General features: G+C 31.1%; 1 protein-coding gene across 1 annotated transcript in view; it reads left to right on the top strand.

Annotated features, from left to right (window-relative positions):
- Positions 1-390: 390 nt before the first annotated feature.
- The window catches only part of LOC130445138 (uncharacterized), a 37,483-nt gene continuing 18,426 nt past the window's right edge, over positions 391-19,447 (top strand). Inside the window, exon 1 of the mRNA XM_056780662.1 lies at positions 391-617. Coding sequence (XP_056636640.1) covers positions 581-617 — 37 coding nt within the window. The 5' untranslated portion in view covers positions 391-580. The remainder of the gene's footprint in view (positions 618-19,447) is intronic.

Here is a 19,447-nt window from a genome sequence, read left to right as displayed (position 1 = left end):
GTTTAATATATAACGAAATAATCCATAAAATGAACTTCCATTGGGTATGCTAAAAGAAAGAATCTTCCAAAGACCCCAGAAGCGCCCACCTCGAACAATTACAAAATATACTAAAATAGAAGTTGTGTTTTCGCAACTTTAAAAGCCTATAACTCAGAAACGAGAGCTCCAAGTACCTCGTACAGAATAATTACTCGTTTAAGGGCTATTTAAATATTGTTTTCTGATTGTTTAAATGTTAAATTAACGTAGTACTTCCAAGACATTATGATAAAACTGCAACCGCTCCCATACAAGCACCCAGGAAGTACTGTACGATTCTCGACAATCTCTCGTTAAGAGAAGTGGGTATTTTTCAAAGAAATGGAAGTGTGTGCATTACGTGATATTAGTTAGTACAGCGCTTTAGTACCATGACTGTTATTTCCACAAAACTAGGCAGTAAATAAACAATAATTAGAACGATAGTCCAAGTGTTTCAATTTTAACATAATTATGACTGTTGGTATGATTTTTTCGGTTCTTAATCAGACTTTCATGTGAATTTTTTATCTTGGAATTTACAAGACGAACTCACAACATGAGGAACGTAATTTTTTTAACAATATTTCTTATGGGTAAGTTTCGAGTTTTATTTACAAAAATACTTTATAATTTTTGTTCCAAAAATATGTTATAGTGAGAAAATTTATTTAATTTTAATATAATTACAGTTATATTAAAATATATATCAAAAATCAAAACATTAAACTTCTTTCCACTATATATGCAGTCGCAATTATATAAGACAGACATGGCAATATTTGCAAAATAGTTTGAAAACTCATCAACACAATTAAAGCGTCGACTAACCATGAAATGACAGAAAACTTGCACTAAATCAAAAAATTATCACATTTTTTTTTTAAATCTACAAGTTAAAACGTGTCTACATAGAGGAAAATAGAATTTAAGTTATAGTACAGTCAAATTGTGTTTAGCTTAATCAATTCTATTCAAGTTTTATTGATATTTAATGTAAATGTAAAGTAGTTAATTGTGTTTTATTATTTAGTTAGAGTTACCCACTATAAGGGAGGTTTTATTTATCATTTAATCGGAAAAAAAAATATTTTTTTTTTCTTAAATTTTGGTTTGTTGTGCTGGGAACTTCTGGGACTATCCTCGTATATTACATCCGATCTACGGGCGATATAAACCACCAACTAAATTAAATATTGTCAAAATAACGATTAATGATACGCATATTGCATCCTATTACCCCAAAGGTGTGTCGCTCGAAGTCATTTAAGCATGAATTTGATGGAACGTATCAAAAATTTTTTTTGTCGAAACAGTAATCGTTCACGTTGAACTAATTTTGAATAAATTGATCTTGTAATTTGTGTTCTTCGTCGATTCAATTAAATAGTCCGACACTCATGAACATGTATATATTATATTTAATTCGCATGTACATAAATTTACCTTGAAAATCAGTGTTTTGTGTTCATATATATTTTTTATATCATTTTACATATCGACATAGAGGATTAATTATTTTATTCAATATGTATTTTCGAATTTAGAACGATACTTGAGAAAAATTAGAAAAATTGGGTAGTTAAAATGTGAATATTTGGACACAAATTGTAGGTAGTCAAGTTATAGGACAGTACGAAGTGAATATTAGGACAGAGATTCTAGGAAATTACAGTAGGACAGTACGAAGTGCATATTAAGACAGGAATTGTAGAAAATCAACTTATAGGACCAATACGAAGTGAATATTTGGATAGGGATTGTAGGAAATCAATTCATAGGACAGCACCAAGTGAATATTAGGACAGGAATTGTAGGAAATTACAGTAGGACTGTACGAAGTGAATATTAGGACAGGAATTGTAGAAAATCAACTTATAGGACCAATACGAAGTGAATATTTGTATAGGGATTGTAGGAAATCAAGTTATAGGACAGTACGAAGTGAATATTAGGACAGAGATTCTAGGAAATTACAGTAGGACAGTACGAAGTGCATATTAAGACAGGAATTGTAGAAAATCAACTTATAGGACCAATACGAAGTGAATATTTGGATATGGATTGTAGGAAATCAATTCATAGGACAGCACCAAGTGAATATTAGGACAGGAATTGTAGAAAATAAACTTATAGGACCAATACGAAGTGAATATTTGGATAGGGATTGTAGGAAATCAATTCATAGGACAGCACCAAGTGAATATTAGGACAGGAATTGTAGGAAATTACAGTAGGACAGTACGAAGTGAATATTAGGACAGGAATTGTAGAAAATCAACTTATAGGACCAATACAAAGTGGATATTTTTATATGAATTGTAGTAAATCAAATCATAGGACAGTACGAAGTGAATATTAGGACAGATATCCTAGGAAATTACCGTAGAACAGTACGAAGTTAATATTAGGATATGAATTGTAGGAAAACAACTTATAGGAGCAATAGGGAGTGAAAATTTGGATAAGGATTGTAGGAAATCAAATTATAGGACAGCACCAAGTGAATATTAGGACAGGAATTGTAGGAAATTACAATAGAATAGTACGAGGTGAATATTAGGACAGGAATTGTAGAAAATCAACTTATAGGACCAATACAAAGTGGATATTTTTATATGAATTGTAGTAAATCAAATCATAGGACAGTACGAAGTGAATATTAGGACAGATATCCTAGGAAATTACCGTAGAACAGTATGAAGTTAATATTAGGATATGAATTGTAGGAAAACAACTTATAGGAGCAATAGGGAGTGAAAATTTGGATAAGGATTGTAGGAAATCAAATTATAGGACAGCACCAAGTGAATATTAGGACAGGAATTGTAGGAAATTACAATAGAATAGTACGAGGTGAATATTAGGACAGGAATTGTAGAAAATCAATTTATAAGACCAATACGAAGTGAATATTTTTATATGAATTGTAGGAAATCAAATCATAGGACAGTACGAAGTGAATATTAGGACAGATATCCTAGGAAATTACCGTAGAACAGTATGAAGTTAATATTAGGATATGAATTGTAGGAAAACAACTTATAGGAGCAATAGGAAGTGAAAATTTGGATAAGGATTGTAGGAAATCAAATTATAGGACAGCATCAAGTGAATATTAGGACAGGAATTGTAGGAAATTACAATAGAATAGTACGAGGTGAATATTAGGACAGGAATTGTAGGAAATCAACTTATAGGACCAATACGAAGTGAATATTTGTATATGAATTTGTAAGAAATCAAGTTATAGGACAGTACGAAGAAAATATTTGAACAGAAATTGTAGGAAATTACAGTAGAATAGTACGAAGTGAATATTAGGACAAGAATTGTAGTAAATCAAATTATAGGACAGTACGAAGTGAATATTAGGACAGGAATGGTATAAAATCAAGTTATCGGACAGTACAAAATGAATATTTGGAGAGGTTTTGAAGGACATCGAATAATAGAAACAGCGCAGCATTCTGAAATCTTTCAAGAGGAATTAGTACCAAAAATTTGTATGAAATTCATCGAGTATAGTACTTAATTTCCATCAACTGAAAAACTTCATCTTCTCATTTCTCTAATACCCCGAATCATCTTTATATCTATTAGTTTACTCAATTAGAGTCTTGCCTATAGTTGCTGGTTCTTTTATTATAATATATACTCCATAATACGTATTTTAAACAGTTTCTGGAACCATTTCTGAAGCGTTCAGTTCAGTGATTCTCAAGCTACGCCTCAACGAATCTCCTAGAAAATTGATAGGTGGAAAAGAACCTGTTGAACGGCATTCTACACCCCCAGATCCCAATCCTTCGGATTGGATGGTAAAGAAAACGAAGATTGGTAAAATTATCTTGATATCTTTATTTAATTATTAAAAAATTTTCTGTTGGAAAGAAAGTAATGAAATATTTTTGTTGAACAATATGTGAATAACACGAGATAATTTTGAAATTTAAAAAGTGGCGGTTATCAAGATCTAGTACTTGAAACTATTGTTTTCGTTAATAATATTCAATTAATAATTTATACCTTATAGTTTACGGAATAATTATGTGAATAAATTGTGAATTGTGGAGCTTTTTCTCACGGCAATGAGATATATCAAACGCATTCCATTCAAAATGATAAATAACAATTTTGAACGAATTGTTTCGTTTCATAATGACATAGAGAAAATATTTTAACAAACGCCAGTTAAACAATGAATTTCAGATTTCACTTATATCAAAGTTGAAGGTCTATACAGGGGTTATCAGCAAAAAATTGACGACGAAATGAACGTCTCCTTTGTGGTCAATTGAAATTCTACAAAAATCGAAATAAATCGTGGTTACACGGTACAAAATTCGTTCTATTGACTCCAGGAGGTTGTCTTAAATCTCTTTCTTACCAATTGTAGAAAGTTTTGCCTTCATGCAACGAATTAAGACATGGAAGATGTTTGTTCAATGTTCAATTGCCTTCAGGCGCCACTTTTGAATCTTATAAATGCTCTTTGTTCAAAGTTTTGCCTTCATGCAACGAATTAAGACATGGAAGATGTTTGTTCAATGTTCAATTGCCTTCAGGCGCTACTTTTGAATCTTATAAATGCTCTTTGTTCAAAGTTTTGCCTTCATGCAACGAATTAAGACATGGAAGATGTTTGTTCAATGTTCAATTGCCTTCAGGCGCTACTTTTGAATCTTAAAAAATGCTCTTTGTTCAAAGTTTTGCCTTCATGCAACGAATTAAGACATGGAAGATGTTTGTTCAATGTTCAATTGCCTTCAGGCGCTACTTTTGAATCTTATAAATGCTCTTTGTTCAAAGTTTTGCCTTCATGCAACGAATTAAGACATGGAAGATGTTTGTTCAATGTTCAATTGCCTTCAGGCGCTACTTTTGAATCTTATAAATGCTCTTTGTTCAAAGTTTTGCCTTCATGCAACGAATTAAGACATGGAAGATGTTTGTTCAATGTTCAATTGCCTTCAGGTGCTACTTTTGAATCTTATAACTGCATTTTGTTGAAAGTTTTGTACTGTTTCCACGAAATATCTAGTAGAAGTCCTGAAACTACCAAATCAAGACATGGAAGATGTTTGTTCAATGTTCAATTGCCTTCAGGCGCTACTTTTGAATCTTATAAATGCTCTTTGTTCAAAGTTTTGCCTTCATGCAACGAATTAAGACATGGAAGATGTTTGTTCAATGTTCAATTGCCTTCAGGCGCTACTTTTGAATCTTATAAATGCTCTTTGTTCAAAGTTTTGCCTTCATGCAACGAATTAAGACATGGAAGATGTTTGTTCAATGTTCAATTGCCTTCAGGCGCTACTTTTGAATCTTAAAAAATGCTCTTTGTTCAAAGTTTTGCCTTCATGCAACGAATTAAGACATGGAAGATGTTTGTTCAATGTTCAATTGCCTTCAGGCGCTACTTTTGAATCTTATAAATGCTCTTTGTTCAAAGTTTTGCCTTCATGCAACGAATTAAGACATGGAAGATGTTTGTTCAATGTTCAATTGCCTTCAGGCGCTACTTTTGAATCTTATAACTGCATTTTGTTGAAAGTTTTGTACTGTTTCCACGAAATATCTAGTAGAAGTCCTGAAACTACCAAATCAAGACATGGAAGATGTTTGTTCAATGTTCAATTACCTTCAGGCGCTTTATTTGAATCTTATTAATGCTTTTTGTTCAAAATTTTGTACTGATTCCTGGATGCAAAGTGATAGCAAACTTGTGATGCGTTACAGCCTTTTTTTCGGTGTTTCTTCTAAAAGTATAATGAAATAACCTTCAAACTTATGTTATTGATGTTTTTAACCATTTTGACAAACAAAAATCACTTTGTAAGATATTTTCTCTCGGGATAATCTATTCATAAAATAGAAGAAAATTATAATGTTTAATCTATTGAATAAGAATATACACTAAGACTTATAATTGCTAAGATCCATAGATCTGGTTCAATTCGACGTTTAAAACGTTCATACTGTTTGTAGAAGTCTTCAAAGCATTATATTATCAATATAGACGGATTTGAGCAACTCTTTTTTTTTATTTATTCGTTGAAATCGAAACAAAACTGAATACCTTGTACAATATTTCACTACAGACACTGCAAACACGACTCAAAGTTATTATTACTTATCTCAATATTTGAGGTTATGATACAATTGAAATAGATACTGTTTTTTGTGAACTATCCTCGTAATAGAATGTTGACATTAAAATTCATGTGCTAACAAGGTTTTAATGAATTCCAGTTGTGCACAAATCGAAATTTTCTATAAAAACATATGTCTTCCAATCGTTTAAACTTATCGGCTTTCTCTCTTGTGTTTACCATCTGTTTATTGCCTAAAATTTTCTAAAAACAATACAGTAGACCACAATTTATTCCAGCCTAACATACTTATTCAAAATGGAAATATTTTTTGTACTGATAACATTCCGGTAATTAGATACGTCGCTCGACCAATACAATGAGTTTAACCTTCTACTTGTACGACTCTTTTTTTTTATTTTTGTCTAAGAAATCACCATATTGTGAATTCAACGTCATTTTTTATATAAATTATGCACGTTCTCAAGTATTTGTGCTTTTAAACATTATGTTTATTAGCTTAATTGGCTTGTACCGGCTACAATTGTCGACACGCGTAATCAACGCTTAGTCAAAGCACAGAAACGAGATGTACGATTCACCGTTTTCATCAATCGACATTTTAACACTCTCGAATCAAGTCTACGTGGCTTCTATTGAATGTAACCTTGCCTAACCTAACCTAACCTAACTTAACATAACCTAACCTAACCTAACCTAACCTAACATAACCTAACATAACCTAACATAACCTAACATATCATAACATAACCTAATCTAACCTAATCTAACCTAACCTAACCTAACCTAACCTAACCTAACCTAACCTAACATAACCTAACATAACCTAACTTAACCTAACCTAACCTTACCTAACATAACCTAACCTAACCTAACCTAACCTAACATAACCTAACCTAACCTAACTTAACATAACCTAACCTAACCTAAACTAACCTAACATATCATAACATAACCTAATGTGAGTTTGTGTGGGACTCTCACCCACTAAACCACCCTCCTTGTTTCCGCATCCCTGGGGAGTTGCATACGCCGGGAGGACAACGAGTTGTCATTACATCGGCGCAACCTAACCTAACCTAACCTAACATATCATAACATAACATAACCTAATCTAACCTAATCTAACCTAATCTAACCTAATCTAACCTAATCTAACCTAATATAACCTAATCTAACCTAATCTAACCTAATCTAACCTAATCTAACCTAATCTAACCTAATATAACCTAATCTAACCTAATCTAACCTAATCTAACCTAATCTAACCTAATCTAACCTAATCTAACCTAATCTAACCTAATCTAACCTAATCTAACCTAATCTAACCTAATCTAACCTAATCTAACCTAATATAACCTAATCTAACCTAATATAACCTAATCTAACCTAATCTAACCAAATCTAACCTATTCTAACCTAACCTAACCTTACCTAACATAACCTAACCTAACCTAACCTAAACGAGTAATAAACGCAATCTTTATTTCGTTATTTATATGATAAAAGCGGTTTTAGTGAGCAAACTACACAAATTTTTACTTGTCAATTAGTAGTCCATTTAGTTATAAAAATCGTGACTCGATTTTTAACAAAGTACATAATAAAAATTCTACGGGTAAAAGTCATCATTCTTTAAATGAAAGTTTATGCTACAATCTATCATTTAATTTATAGCTCTAATTTAAATTTGAAAATAAAACGAACGAAAATATCAATTGATTTATTATTTCAAAAAAAAAGGAAAGCAGTTTTTGTGTGTATTTCAAATTTTATCAGAAACTATATCAGTTTTATAGAATATGATAATAAATGTAAAATTATATCTTATAAATTCCAATCTCAAAGATTTTTCCAAAATAAAAGGTTAACAGTGGATATGTTAACTTTCATTTGACCCCCTTATATCTAAATTAACACCAGATACAGTTTATATAAATGTAAATTAACTTATGTGTTGTTTGGACAACAATGAAATATTTGTTGACGATGTTAATTAGCATAGGAGAAAACGGAACGTCCTTGCTCGTTATTTCGGAGGTAAAAGACCATTATTTGCGAAAAGAAGAAAACATAGATAAACATATAGTTGGGAGTGATCACAGAATTTTGATTGGAAAGAATGTTATGATTTATAAAATAAAATGGTAGTTACAACACTTATATCATATTTTCTTATTATTTATAAACGTATTGGTTAAAAGAATTGCATATTTATTCGAAAAATTATTTGACGGTTACTGGCAGACGTTCCAAAACATACGTCGTTACTTAAAACGCTATTTTAGGAATTGTACGTATGTGATTTAGATTTGTACCATGTAGTCACCACGTGTAAACTTTAATAACGAAAAGATAATATGTCATCTCTACTGGTAGTGAATTTAATTTTAGTTATAAATAGAGTAATTATGCTTGAGCGCGTCCAATTATTGCCCAGTTGTTCGTAGTTGTAGTTTTCTTGTAGGTATCTGCAAACGTGACGTAACAAATTTGACTTTCAAGGTTTACTCGAGCACAAAATATCGACGCCTCCCTCGATTGCGGAAATGTTCAAAAAAAGGTTATTATTAGAATGTAATTTTAGCGAGGTTAATTACGAAAATTGTTCTTATTAACTAATTAGATATATAATTAAATAGATACATACGTTAATATTCAATTATAATGTTAAATATAAACATTGAATAGAAGTGATTCAGTGTTTTAGAGGCAAAAACTGAAGGAATATAACCTAGTTTTTCGACCTAACTATGAATGATTCAAAAAAATAATTAACGAATCTTTTAGACAACGACAAGCTTTTTGTAAGGGCATAAAAATTGTTTTCATTAATAAATACATACCAAATAAATGATTATTAATTTAACGCGTATTGTCTAGACGAATATGTGTATACCGGGTCAACTCGAAAGTAAACTTGAGATTGTCTTCTTCTTTGTGATGGTTGTTTCTATATTTAGTATTTCTATTTCATCCTGTATTGAATTTAGAGATTATTGGCACACATTAAGAGAAGAAAATAAAAAAATGTAATAACAAAAGTGTCGTAATTAAGAAGATATGAGAAAAAAACGAATAAAGTAGTGAATAATCGGGAAAAATACGATCTAAGCTCCGAATAAAGTGTATTAAATAGTAGAAATAATCGATTTTTACTTCTGAAGGTTTGCATTTAAAATAGTCGTGCTCCAAATACGAAACTTGTTCTAACACACTTCGTGACACTAAAAGATGCCGAATGTATAAACTTCAACGCGAATATTTCATACAGAAGGACTCGCATTTTTGTGAAAGTATTCCTGATCATGAATCGATAAACGTTAGTACCTATATATAACGAGAAGATTTCATATAAATGATAGATTTATTGAAGGTATTAAGTAATAAGATATAATCGGAATGTTTCATACAATTGTCAGTCATTTAAAGTAGTTCACCTAGAAAAATCGAGATTTGCAGCTATAAAGTCGTTTAAACTTGTTCATTTGATATATTAAAACTCCTCTCAAAACTCTACTACAATTCGATGTGAGCAACGTTAAAAATCGGAGGTCAAATGTCAAAAAAATCGATTCAAAAGTCAAAAAAATCGATTCAAAAGTCAAAAAAATCGATTCAAAAGTCAAAAAAATCGATTCAAAAGTCAAAAAAATCGATTCAAAAGTCAAAAAAATCGATTCAATAGTCAAAAAAATCGATTTCTTACACATTTTTTGCAAATAACTCGTTTCCTATGGGGTTTACGCTATTTGTTGAACATCTAGAGTCAAAAGTAAAAAAAATCCATTCAAACTTCAAACAAATTGATTCAAAAGTCAAAAAAATCGATTTTTTACACATTTTTCGCAAATAATTCGTTTCCTATGGGGTTTACGGTAATTGTTAAAAATCGGAGGTCAAAAGTAGAAAAAAACGATTCAAAAGTCAAAAAAACTGATTCAAAAGTCAAAAAAATCGATTTTTTACACATTTTTTGCAAATAACTCGTTTACTATGGGGTTTACGCTATTTCTTGAAAATCGAGGGTCAAAAGTAAAAAAAAACCATTCAAAAGTCAAAAAAATCGATGCAAAAGTCAAAAAAATTGATTCAAAAGTTTAAAAAATCGATTTTTCACACATTTTTTGCAAATAACTCGTTTCCTATGGGGTTTACGCTATTTGTTGAACATCGAGAGTCAAAAGTAAAAAAAATCCATTCAAACTTCAAATAAATTGATTCAAAAGTCAAAAAAATCGATTCAAAAGTCAAAAAACCGATTTTTCCTCATTTTTTGCAAATAACTCGTTTTCTATGGGGTTTACGCTATTTGTTGAAAATCGAGGGTCAAAAGTAAAAAAAATTCATTCAAAAGTCAAAAAAATCAATTCAAAAGTCAAAAAAATTGATTCAAAAGTTTAGAAAATCGATTTTTCACATATTTTTCGCAAATAACTCGTTTTCGTTTCCTCTTGGGCTTACGCTACTTGTTAAAAATCGGGGATCAAAAGTAAAAAAATCCATTCAAAAGTCAAAAAAATTGTTTCAAAAGTCAAAAAAATCGATTCAAAAGTAAAAAAAAATCGATTTTTTACACATTTTTTGCAATTAACTCGTTTCCTATGGGGTTTACGCTATTTGTATTTATTATCAATATTGTAGAGCATTAAATTCTCTACAACTTTTATTCGAAAAATGTTTTCATACGGTTAATCGTTTCTGAGATAGAGGGTAAAACGCGCGTGATTTGAATCCCCTTTAACTAAATATTACTGATTCTTTATGAATCGTCTCGATTTATATATTTATAACCCTACAGGTTTCCTGCTATTTTCGTGTAACCTATCGAGTTAATTCATCAGCAAAATTAGTTACTTTCATGACATACTTAATATACCCTGTATCAGTGATATATTTCCAATAATATCATCAATAAATCCGCGATTATAAACGCCAAACACAAGTAATTAAAAAAACATGTTAATCCAAACCACATCAAGGAAAATCATCCTGTATGAAGGACACTAAATATTTTTTTAAATATTCCTAAAGGCCGCTTGACATGCTGCGAAACAAAGTTGCAAAAAATTGCAAGGTCAGTATTTTGTGTGCGGTTTGAAAATGGAAATAACAAAACTTGCTTTTGGAGTGTAATGGACGGGAAAAAGCACCCAGGAGATGGTGTGCCAGGTCGTGGTTAGATAGAACGAGGTAAACCAAGAGCTCAGCTCTAGATTAAGAAGATAAAACATACAAAAATTAGTTGATAATGGTTGAAGAAACATTTGAAAGCTCTCCTGAAGATAACTAAGAAATACTTGGTCCTTTGGCCCCCAAAATCGTTAGAAATCAAACATGAAAGTCTTCATTAATTCCGTACCATGTTCAGGTGTACCATTATTATATTTTGTCCAGTGCTCTGCATTATTATGGTTGGTAAATATAGAAAAACCACTTCGTTAAAGTTTTAGGACTTTTTAATTAATTTCATCGGATACCTGTGGTAGTAATTGCAATTTGACATTAATTTAAGCGAATGTTTACCAATAGGTGTGTTAGAGACACAAAATCGATGCTTCCCGAATTGGTAATTGGAATTAATCATTACATACCAGAGTTTGGTTTTTGTGGTTATACATCGATTTGCCGACAAAAGCTTGTTGGAGATTTGGAATGAATTAAGACGTTAAATTGTTGGTTATTCTCGGATAATTTGTCTTTAAAAGAGAGACTTTGATGAATCTTGTGATTTTATTGAAGATATTTGGTATCACAACATTGTTAAATACGTTCAGTATTAGTTGATTGGTTTAGGGGGTTAAATAAGGGATGGAAATTTGTTATAAAGTCCGTTGAGTTTGAAATTAGGATCTACAAAAGGCTAGACATTGAAATATAGTAAAAGTAAAAAAAATTCATTCAAAAGTCAAAAAAATTGATTTTTATACATTTTTAGCAAATAATTCGTTTCCTATGGGGTTTACGCTATTTGTTAAAAATCGGGGGTCAAAAGTAAAAAAAATTCCATTCAAAAGTCAAAAAAAGTGATTCAAAAAACAAAAAAATCGATTCAAAAGTCAAAAAAAAATCGATTTTTTACAAATTTTTCGCAAATAACTCGTTTCCTAAGGGGTTTGCGCTATTTGTTAAAAATCGGGGGTCAAAAGTAAAAAAGTCCATTCAAAAGTCAAAAAAATTGATTCAAAAGTCAAGAAAATCGATTCAAAAGTCAAAAAAATCGAATTTTTACACATTTTTTGCAAATAATTCGTTTCCTATGGGGTTTACGCTATTTGTTAAAAATCGGGGGTCAAAAGTAAAAAAAGTCCATTCAAAAGTCAAAAAAATTGATTCAAAAGTCAAGAAAATCGATTCAAAAGTCAAAAAAAATCGATTTTTTACATATTTTTCGCAAATAACTCGTTTCCTATGGGGTTTACGCTATTTGTTAAAAATCGGGGGTCAAAAGTAAAAAAAATTCCATTCAAAAGTCAAAAAAAGTGATTCAAATAACAAAAAAATCGATTCAAAAGTCAAAAAAAAATCGTTTTTTTACAAATTTTTCGCAAATAATTCGTTTCCTATGGGGTTTGCGCTATTTGTTAAAAATTGGGGGTCAAAAATAAAAAAAGTCCATGCAAAAGTTAAAAAAAGTGATTCAAAAGTCAAAAAAATCGATTCAAAAGTCAAAAAAATCGAATTTTTACACATTTTTTGCAAATAATTCGTTTCCTATGGGGTTTACGCTATTTGTTAAAAATCGGGGGTCAAAAGTAAAAAAAGTCCATTCAAAAGTCAAAAAAATTGATTCAAAAGTCAAGAAAATCGATTCAAAAGTCAAAAAAATCGATTTTTTACATATTTTTCGCAAATAACTCGTTTCCTATGGGGTTTACGCTATTTGTTAAAAATCGGGGGTCAAAAGTAAAAAAAATTCCATTCAAAAGTCAAAAAAAGTGATTCAAATAACAAAAAAATCGATTCAAAAGTCAAAAAAAAATCGTTTTTTTACAAATTTTTCGCAAATAATTCGTTTCCTATGGGGTTTGCGCTATTTGTTAAAAATTGGGGGTCAAAAATAAAAAAAGTCCATGCAAAAGTTAAAAAAAGTGATTCAAAAGTCAAAAAAATCGATTCAAAAGTCAAAAAAATCGAATTTTTACACATTTTTTGCAAATAATTCGTTTCCTATGGGGTTTACGCTATTTGTTAAAAATCGGGGGTCAAAAGTAAAAAAAGTCCATTCAAAAGTCAAAAAAATTGATTCAAAAGTCAAGAAAATCGATTCAAAAGTCAAAAAAATCGATTTTTTACATATTTTTCGCAAATAACTCGTTTCCTATGGGGTTTACGCTATTTGTTAAAAATCGGGGGTCAAAAGTAAAAAAAATTCCATTCAAAAGTCAAAAAAAGTGATTCAAATAACAAAAAAATCGATTCAAAAGTCAAAAAAAAATCGTTTTTTTTACAAATTTTTCGCAAATAATTCGTTTCCTATGGGGTTTGCGCTATTTGTTAAAAATTGGGGGTCAAAAATAAAAAAAGTCCATGCAAAAGTTAAAAAAAGTGATTCAAAAGTCAAAAAAATCGATTCAAAAGTCAAAAAAATCGAATTTTTACACATTTTTTATAAATAATTCGTTTCCTATGGGGTTTACGCTATTTGTTAAAAATCGGGGGTCAAAAGTAAAAAAAGTCCATTCAAAAGTCAAAAAAATTGATTCAAAAGTCAAGAAAATCGATTCAAAAGTCAAAAAAATCGATTTTTTACATATTTTTCGCAAATAACTCGTTTCCTATGGGGTTTACGCTATTTGTTAAAAATCGGGGGTCAAAAGTAAAAAAAATTCCATTCAAAAGTCAAAAAAAGTGATTCAAATAACAAAAAAATCGATTCAAAAGTCAAAAAAAAATCGTTTTTTTACAAATTTTTCGCAAATAATTCGTTTCCTATGGGGTTTGCGCTATTTGTTAAAAATTGGGGGTCAAAAGTAAAAAAAGTCCATGCAAAAGTTAAAAAAATTGATTCAAAAGTCAAGAAAATCGATTCAAAAGTCAAAAAAATCGAATTTTTACACATTTTTTGCAAATAATTCGTTTCCTATGGGGTTTACGCTATTTGTTAAAAATCGGGGGTCAAAAGTAAAAAAAATTCCATTCAAAAGTCAAAAAAAGTGATTCAAAAGTCAAAAAAACCGAATTAAAAGTCAGAAAAATCGATTTTTTACATATTTTTCGCAAATAACTCGTTTCCTATAGGGTTTACACTATTTGTTAAAAATCGGGGCATTCATCTTCCGCATGTCGAAATTTACAGTTGGTATGCGATGTAACACACTTTTTGAAATGCCTAATATGTCTGCTAGCTCGGTCATTTCCAGTCGACGATCATCCAGTGGTTTTTTTCTTCAACATTTCTGGATTCGTCACCTCATTTGGTCGACCACTGAGTTGCTGGTCTTCGCAAATCATACGGTCTCGTCTAAACTTCAGTTACAGTCTCATTTAGAGTAGAATCTAGTTCAGATTTCATATTGATTAGGCTAAGGCCTTTTAAATAAAAGTTTTGTATCACATAACGATGTTTCCAAATTTACTGAAAACGTTCACTATTGATGGCTGTCAAACAAATACTAAACAACATGGCGTCTTCATACTTTCTAATACAGTGATAGTTTTCAAGAAACTACCGCCATCTGTAGGTCAGGCCAGGTATTTCTGTGACCATCCTCGAAAACGTACATTTCGAAACGTTTAAACAAAAATTCTACGACTTGGTGTAAGATTCAAAATGATCTCCTTTATATAAAAAAGAAAAATGTGACAAAAAGTCGTATTATTACAGAAATAATTTCAAGGACAACTATGTATTTATCGTAGATTTGTATAATTAAAACGTCCGCCCTCATATTTGTACTTTCTCTAACAACAAACACATTTATTTCTTGGAGAATTTTATTTGTATCATATGTCTGTATAGTACTAGGAAAGAAAGTACCTACTATACAAAAAAATGTGTTCGTTACACTTGGCTGATATTAGAACTTGATACGGAAACAGAATATTTTTCTATTGGAGATTTACACGGTTCTATGGTGTAATTAAATAAAAGAATTATATAAACTTTATCGAACTAATCTTTAACAACGATATTGGTACTCAAGTACGGATTGCATAGTTTTAAAAAAGTTTGAATAGAGATCACATCAACTACCCCTTGTAGATTCATGAAAATAATTGTTTGGAGCTTCTACAAAAGCGATTCTATAACTTCCTGTTAAGAAGATTCGGTTCGAACAAGATTTATCTGGTGCGAACAAGTGGTTTGTGGTATACGACGTGAATCTTCATATTGACAATTATATTCCTCAAAATTAGTTGTCAAATGTCATCGTATAAATGTCAAACATAACCTCACTTTTCTAATGTAGTTTGTAGTTGCAGATACCGGGTAAAATGACTTCCTGAGTATAAGTTTGAATTTACGAAATTTTGGCACTTTTGAAACGCGAATAACTCGAAAACTGTGACGAATTTGAAAAAAAGTACTGGAAGAAAAAATGTACAGAACAAAATTCTCTATAGATTGGTCTTCAAGAATTTTTTCATAACCTAAAAATTTTCACGGGTTCCTGGAATCAAAAACATTTTGAATTGCGGATAACTCGAAAACTATGAAGAATTCGAAAAAAACTGCCGGAACAAAAAATATGGAGTAAAAAATTCTCTACAAAAAAGTATTGTAGGTATTTGTTCCTAACCTCAAAATTTTCCCCTTAAAACGGGTTTATACACTCAAAAATATTTTGAATCGCGAATAACTCGAAACCTACGACGAATTCGAAAAAATGTGCTGGAACAGAAAATGTGCAGCATAAAATTCTCTATAGGTTTGTCTTCAAGAATTTTTTCATAACCTAAAAATTTTCATGGGTTCCTGGAATCAAAAACATTTTGAATTGCGGATAACTCGAAAACTATGAAGAATTGGAAAAAAACTGCCGTAACAAAAAATCTAGAGTACAAAATTCTCTACAAAAAAGTATTCTAAGTATTTGTTCCTAACCTCAAAATTTTCCCCTTAAAACAGGTTTATACACTCAAAAATATTTTGAATCGCGAATAACTCGAAACCTACGAGGAATTCGAAAAAATGTGCTGGAGCAAAAAATGTACAGCATAAAATTCTCTATGGATTGGTCTTCAAGAATTTTTTCATAACCTAAAAATTTTCATGGTTTCCTGTACTCAAAAACATTTTGAATTGCGGATAACTCGAAAACTATGAAGAATTGGAAAAAAACTGCCGGAACAAAAAATCTAGAGCACAAAATTCTCTACAAAAAAGTATTCTACGTATTTGTACCTAACCTCAAAATTTTCACCTTAAAACAGGTTTATACACTCAAAAATATTTTGAATCGCGAATAACTCGAAAATTACGAGGAATTCGAAAAAATGTGCTGGAGTAAAAAATGTACAGCATAAAATTCTCTATGGATTGGTCTTCAAGAATTTTTTCATAACCTAAAAATTTTCATGGTTTCCTGTACTCAAAAACATTTTGAATTGCGGATAACTCGAAAAATATTAAGAATTAAAAAAAAACTGTCATAACAAAAAATCTAGAGCACAAAATTCTCTACAAAAAAGTATTCTAAGTATTTGTTCCTAACCTCAAAATTTTCCCCTTAAAACAGGTTTATACACTAAAAAATATTTTGCATAGCGAATAACTCGAAAACTACGAGGAATGCGAAAAAATGTGCCGAGACAAAAAATGTGCAGCACAAAATTCTCTACAAATTGGTTTCGAAGCATTTTTTTCTAACATCAAAATTTTCAATATAAAATTGGTTTGAACGCTCAAAAACATTTTAAATCGCGAATAACTCAGGCTCCGGCTTTCGAAGTTGAGGGCGATTTACTCAGAAATAGAGGCTCTAACGTGAAAATCACTGGAAACCTTTTTTGTAGAAAAATTTGTGCTCAACATTTTTTGTTAGGGTAGTTTTTTACGAATTCCTCTTAGTTTTCGAGTTATTCGCTTTTCAAAATTTATTGAGTTACAAGTTTCAAAATTTCCAAAACCCTCTGAGAATCTAGAAAATCAGAAGCGCCCAATTTAGTGTTTAATCCTACGAAAGTTGCCCGAGACCCTCGTAATAATCAACAAATTCTTTAATGTATTTAATATTATTCTAAATCGATTTGGAATTATTCGTGCATATCACAACATTTTATGCTGTTGCTGTTTATTTAATCCACAGTTATTCATACTAAAATTTCTTGTTCAACGAGTGAATTATTAAATTTCGTACAGTTTGGAATTTAATTAAAATATGCTCGAATTAACTAAGTGAATTCAACAAATGGAAAGTTAAAACCGTTTAACGATTTCGTTTCAAAGATAATAATTTTATTTTCAACTTTATAATCAAACAGCCAACCAAATTACACAATAACTTATTAGTTATACGGAATAATTACGAGAGCCATCATGTATGTATACAGGGCGATTCACTAAGAATCTCTAAACTAGCACACTAAATCATACCGGATGTTTAAACTATAAATATACATTTTTTTTTATTTAGAAAAAGCATAATTATAATCTTTTCGAGGAGAATTAATGGCGACAGCCATCTTATTATGCGCAGTCGCTTATTACACACACCAATCACCTATTGCTTTCCTCGCCATTGCGATCGAAGATTGAAAAAAACAAAAACCCTCGTATAATACTTAAAATGGTAGCACTACTGACAGATGCCGCTACTGACAGCTGACATTCGACATGACCGACCTATTATGACGTCACTTCCGTTTAAGAGCAGGCTGTGTTCGTCTGCTTAACTCGGTTTTTTAACGAACCGTCACTGCGTGTCACGCTCAGCAAAGTTTAGTTGAATTTATAGAAAAAAATTCTTGAAGAATAAGAAAGTAACAGCCATTTTAGCGAAGCTACGTTTGTTATTTTCAAAACAATGTATTTACGCTTAATAAATCAGATTTTTTGCATCGGTATGTTACAAAGAATGAAACATGGATCCATCTCTTCACTATGGAATCAAAACTCCAGCCGGTTAACCAAGTCCGAAGCGTCCAAAGGCACAACAATCAACTGGGAAGGTTAAGGCTTCAGTATTTTGGTATGAGCATGGAATATTGTCCATTAACTACCTCCAAAAGGGAGAGATTCACAAGTTGACGGCAATTATTGAAAAATTGAACGAATTACACTTCGTAGTGCTTCCTCAGCCATCGTATAGTCCAGATCAGACCCCCAGTGACTACTGATATCAAAAAATTGATCGCCGCTAGGAAATTTGGCTGAAATGAAGAAGGAATTGATGAAACTGTTGAATATTTTGATGCAGAAGACAATTCCTTGTACAAGCACGGCATCCAGAAGTTAAAGAAGCGTTGGAATGATTGTATTGGAGATTATAGATGACTGAAATCGATTTAAGGCTTCAGTATTTTGATATGAGCATGGAATATTGTCCATTAACTACCTCCAAAAGGGAGAGATTCACAAGTTGACGGCAATTATTGAAAAATTGAACGAATTACACTTCGTAGTGCTTCCTCAGCCACCGTATAGTCCAGATCTCACCCCCAGTGACTACTAATATCAAAAAATTGATCGCCGATAGGAAATTTGGATGAAATGGAGAAGGAATTGATGAAACTGTTGAATATTTTGATGCAGAAGACAATTCCTTGTACAAGCACGGCATCCAGAAGTTAAAGAAGCGTTGGAATGATTGTATTGGAGATTATAGATGACTGAAATCGATTTAAGGCTTCAGTATTTTGGTATGAGCATGGAATATTGTCCATTAACTACCTCCAAAAGGGAGAGATTCACAAGTTGACGGCAATTATTGAAAAATTGAACGAATTACACTTCGTAGTGCTTCCTCAGCCACCGTATAGTCCAGATCTCACCCCCAGTGACTACTAATATCAAAAAATTGATCGCCGATAGGAAATTTGGATGAAATGGAGAAGGAATTGATGAAACTGTTGAATATTTTGATGCAGAAGACAATTCCTTGTACAAGCACGGCATCCAGAAGTTAAAGAAGCGTTGGAATGATTGTATTGGAGATTATAGATGAATGAAATCGATTTTTGGCGAAAAAAACGTGTTTTTCTTATTTAGTCACACGATTTGAAGGGATTTTCCAATCAAGTTAAACTTGAATGTCGATTTGACGAAGATTCAAATCCATAGACTGAACTAAATCAGCCATTTCTATGTTATTTTAACATTTGTGAAAAATTCACTCGGTTTGAAGTTGTGAAAATCTATATTTCGA

The sequence above is a fragment of the Diorhabda sublineata genome, chromosome 6, assembly GCF_026230105.1.
Source record: "Diorhabda sublineata isolate icDioSubl1.1 chromosome 6, icDioSubl1.1, whole genome shotgun sequence".
Taxonomy (NCBI): domain Eukaryota; kingdom Metazoa; phylum Arthropoda; class Insecta; order Coleoptera; family Chrysomelidae; genus Diorhabda; species Diorhabda sublineata.
Note: the sequence above shows the minus strand (reverse complement) of the source record. Positions and strands in the feature narration are given on the sequence as shown.